Source organism: Suricata suricatta, chromosome 1 (assembly GCF_006229205.1).
Source record: "Suricata suricatta isolate VVHF042 chromosome 1, meerkat_22Aug2017_6uvM2_HiC, whole genome shotgun sequence".
NCBI lineage: Eukaryota > Metazoa > Chordata > Mammalia > Carnivora > Herpestidae > Suricata > Suricata suricatta.
In genome coordinates this window covers 129,320,066-129,324,266 of record NC_043700.1, presented here as the reverse complement: position 1 = coordinate 129,324,266, position 4,201 = coordinate 129,320,066, and the positions used below count along the sequence as shown (strand labels likewise).

The 4,201-nt window shown below is 35.1% G+C and overlaps 1 protein-coding gene across 7 annotated transcripts in view; it reads right to left on the bottom strand.

The window, feature by feature from the left end:
- Positions 1–4,201, bottom strand: part of HELQ (helicase, POLQ like) — a 42,231-nt gene that overhangs the window by 19,075 nt on the left and 18,955 nt on the right. For all 7 annotated transcript variants that reach the window (XM_029943892.1, XM_029943909.1, XM_029943916.1 and 4 more), the window contains 2 exons: positions 2,775–2,916; positions 2,302–2,406 (listed from right to left, as the gene is read on the bottom strand). In XM_029943892.1, the coding sequence (XP_029799752.1) occupies positions 2,302–2,406; positions 2,775–2,916 (247 nt within the window). The remainder of the gene's footprint in view (positions 1–2,301; positions 2,407–2,774; positions 2,917–4,201) is intronic.

Here is a 4,201-nt window from a genome sequence, read left to right as displayed (position 1 = left end):
TTTGTAGGAAAGTGGATGGACCTTGAGGGTGTCATGCTAAGCGAAATAAGTCAGGCAGAGAAGGACAGATACCATATGTTTGCACTCATAGGTCTAGCAGGAGAACTGGAGAAACCTAATGGAGGACCAGGGGGAGGGGAAGAGGGAAAGAGAGTTGGGGAGAGAGAGGGATGCAAAACTTGAGAGACTATTGAATGCTGAAAATGAACTGAAGGTTGAAGAGGGTGGGGGGAGGGGAGAAAAGAGGTAATGGTAATGGGGGAGGGCACTTATGGGGAAGAGCACTGGATGTTGTATGGAAACCAATTTGACAATAAACTATTTTAAAAAAATAAATAAAGTTATAAATGTCCTTTTCAGCACTACCTAGGCTTCATGTCACTAATTTTGGTATATCTGTTTTCATTTTTGTTCCATTCTAAATATTTTCTAATTTCCCTTGTGATTTCTACTTTGACCTCTGGTCAAAGTGTACTATTTAATTTCCAAATACTTAGGCAATTCCCTGTTATCCTTCTATTATTGCTGGTATACTATAATTATTTTCATTAGACACAATACTATATTTGATTTCAATCATTTTAAATATATTGAGACTTGTCTATGATCTCAGAATATGGTCTATGTTGGTGAAATATTTCCCATGCACTTGAGAAATAATGCAACCACACACAATGGTACGTTGGAAAGAGTACAGGCCAGCATGGCAGGAAACTAAACTACAGTCCCATCTAAACCATAACCACTGAATGATCTTAGACTACTCGCCAGTTCTCTGAGTTGTTACCTTATCTAATATGTAAATGTAAAGAGACTTGATGACCTTTATGATCTCTCCCTCCTTTACTAATTCCTTGGCAACCTCCCTATTGTAAGGATTTATTACATTATACATGGATTACTACAATTGCTTTTAAACTAGTCTTACAATACTTCTGAGTAAGGTTTAAGAGTGAGCTAATAACTTACCCAGGGCAATAAGAGACAGAATTGGGACTGGGCCACAGGTACGTGTGATATCAGAGCTCTTGCTCTCAACCACCACACTTTACTAATTCTCCACTGATAAGTAATAGTGTCACAACTCTTTAGTCTATTTAAGCACGCTCTCCTATCTTTCCCAAATTATAGCACACAATCTGGCCCAACTTTTCTCACTCAACCTTCACCCCTTCAGGATCTGCAGCCCTTCACTAGAGCTACAGAATCTAGTCTGTTGACTGATACCCCACATCATCTTGAGCTTTCTCATCATTCATTCCCTGTTAAGTACCTGGAATGGCTTATTCCTTCCCTCTGCTTATCTACAACTTCTTCCTCTTCTTCTTTTTTTTTTGAGAGAGCACATGAGCAGAGGAGGAGCAGACAGAAGGAGAGGAGTGAGGGAGAGGAGAAAATCTTAAGCAGGCTCCACGGTCAATGTGGAGCCTCATGTGGGGCTTGTGGGGCTCATGGGGCTCAATCTCAGGACTGTGAGATAATGACTTGAGCTAAAATCAAGAGTTGGACACTTAACCAACTGAGCCACCTAGGTGTCCTGACAACTTCTGTCTCTTTCACTACCTACCACTGATTCCTCTTCTTCCTTATAGTCTTTCACTATTCTGAACTGGCAATATTTTAATATTACACTATTCATCTATAAGGTAATCAAAACTTATCTTATGGTATCTTTTTTTATTCGTTACCTTTTGTATTTTCACCCAAGCTCTTTGGGTACTTGTAGTTGAACAAAGCTGAATTCAAATCTGGCTTTGCCATTTTATGGCTAAGTGCCCTTAGATACAAAGTTAAAATTTATTTAAGAATAACCCTAAAAATGTTTAACTCAAGAGTAATCCTAAAAGAGAGCTAATCTCTAAGAAAAGAAGTGTTTTCCTATTCTGCCCTTTCTTTTTAAATTTTTTGTCTGGTAAAGGCTATACTAGGTCTCACAAATGTTTATAATATCCTAGAATGATCATAGGACTACAGGTGAACCTTATTCTTAATAAGGGTAGAGATATTGGGTTATCCCACATCAGGACCCATGTCTTTACAGCTTCTTATAATCCCCAGAATATCCAAAAAGTCTCTCACTTGTAATGATGCCCAGTTATGGTTTGTTGATTTTTCATATTTTATACAACCCAAACCATTAAAAATGCACATGTAAATCTAGATTCAGATTTATCATGTCAGACTGTTCTTTTCCACATTAGATTAGAAGTTAACATTTTTTTCTACTTTAGAGTTCTCATAACTTTTAAACCTCTATTATCTCACATAACAGAAATAAGATTTAAAAATATTGAAAAATACCTTCAAACCAATCAAAGAGAGAAACAAAGTTTGGATTCCCTTGGTGAATTCTTGAACAAGATGGCTATAACAGTTTTCCAATGGTCTGCTTATTAACTCCAATACCTACAAAAGGTAAAGCAATATTTGGTTTTGTGTTATTATTAAAAAAAAAAGTGCTTCATGCAAAATTTTCTGTTTTGCATAGATCTTCTGGAAGCAGGGGCAATTTAATCACATAAAGACAAGTAAGAATTTAGCAGGTGTTTTCATGAAAATGGAAGAAAGATGAATAAGGAAAATACTTTTTATTGCTTGTCTGAAATATAAAAGTATTCAAAGTACTCGTTCTAATTCTTAATCATAGAGGACAAAGAAACATTATTTAAAGAAATATTAATCAGTAATTTTTAAGGGATGATATATATCATAAAAGGGCTACGCTAAAGACCAAAAAAAGACATAATGAAATCAACAACCGAATAGATTGTTACCTGTTGCTTGTCTTTCTCTTGCAGTATAAGGATACTCTCCCCGGTAGAATCTATGCCAGCACGGCCAGCTCGGCCAATCATCTGTTTATATTGGTTCCTCTTTAAAAATTCCTTGGCAACATAGGGAGCTCTTAAAATAACTCTATGGAATTGATAATATTAATTAAAAGTGATATCCCATCTATAATAATAGTATCTTTTTAAAAAATTCTGAATTTCTTTAGTTATCTGATATTAAATTTAAGGACATGTTAACTCAAAATAATAAGTGACTACTATTTACCAAGAACCTGTGATGTCCTAGATTCTTTATGTACATTATCAGTAATTGTTAGAAAATTCTTGGTAATAATATTCATTATTTTATTTTGTCTTATTTTTTACAAAGGGTCTAACTGAAGCACAGACAAGCTACGTGGCTTACTTCAATCCCAACACTAGTATTTACCAGAACTATGGTTTGAACATGTTGGCCTAGTTACAAAGCTTATGATTGTCACTAGAACAAAAGTCTCAAAAGATTTTTGATTCCATACTCCATAAATGTAAAATCTGACCATGTACTACCCACATACGCTTGCTTATATATGTTTATATTACAGTCAACTATATAAAATTAAAGGTTTCCACTGTTTTTGACATACACACATGGTGCTTTCAATCCTGCTCATGTATATAGAAATCTGTAGCCAGTTTTCCTGCTAAAAAGTGAGAGGAAACCTGCCATTTATCTACTAATCACTCTACTCCTTTATTTATAAATCTCCATGGACAGCCAAGACTATAAACACTAGAAGAAAACTAAGGACATAAAAGAAACATAAGAATATGTAGAATAAATGTCTGGCAGAAATAAGAAACAGAAAGAACTTTAAAAAATTATAAATCTTGGGGCACCTGGGTGGCCCAGTTGGCTAAGTGTCCGACTTTGGCTCAGGTCACAATCTCATGGTCTGTGAGTTCAAGTTCCATGTGGGGCTCTGTGCTGATAGCTCAGAGCCTAGAGCCTGCATCAGATTCTTTGTCTCCCTCTCTCTCTTTGCCCCTCCCATACTCATGCTCTGTCTCTCAATAATAAATGTTAAAAAAATTTTTTTTTAAATTCTAAATCAGTATTCACAGAAAATTCTAGAGGGTATTGTATTCACAATAAGAGAACAGACAATTATAAACAAAGAGCAATAAGAGAAGATAGTTCTTGTAAATTAAGAAAAAAATTAAATTCATTAAAAAATTCACATGAGAACTGAATAATGAATGAACACAATTAATAGGAAACAGTAAAAAACTGATTTTGTCATAAAGAACGTAAAGTTGAAGAAGTCATGTAGCTCATATAGACTGAAAACTGTGCAAAAAAATTTGAGAGATTTGAAAGCCCAGTCTACCAGGCTTCAACTCTGTCCAAGTGAAGTTACAAAAACAGA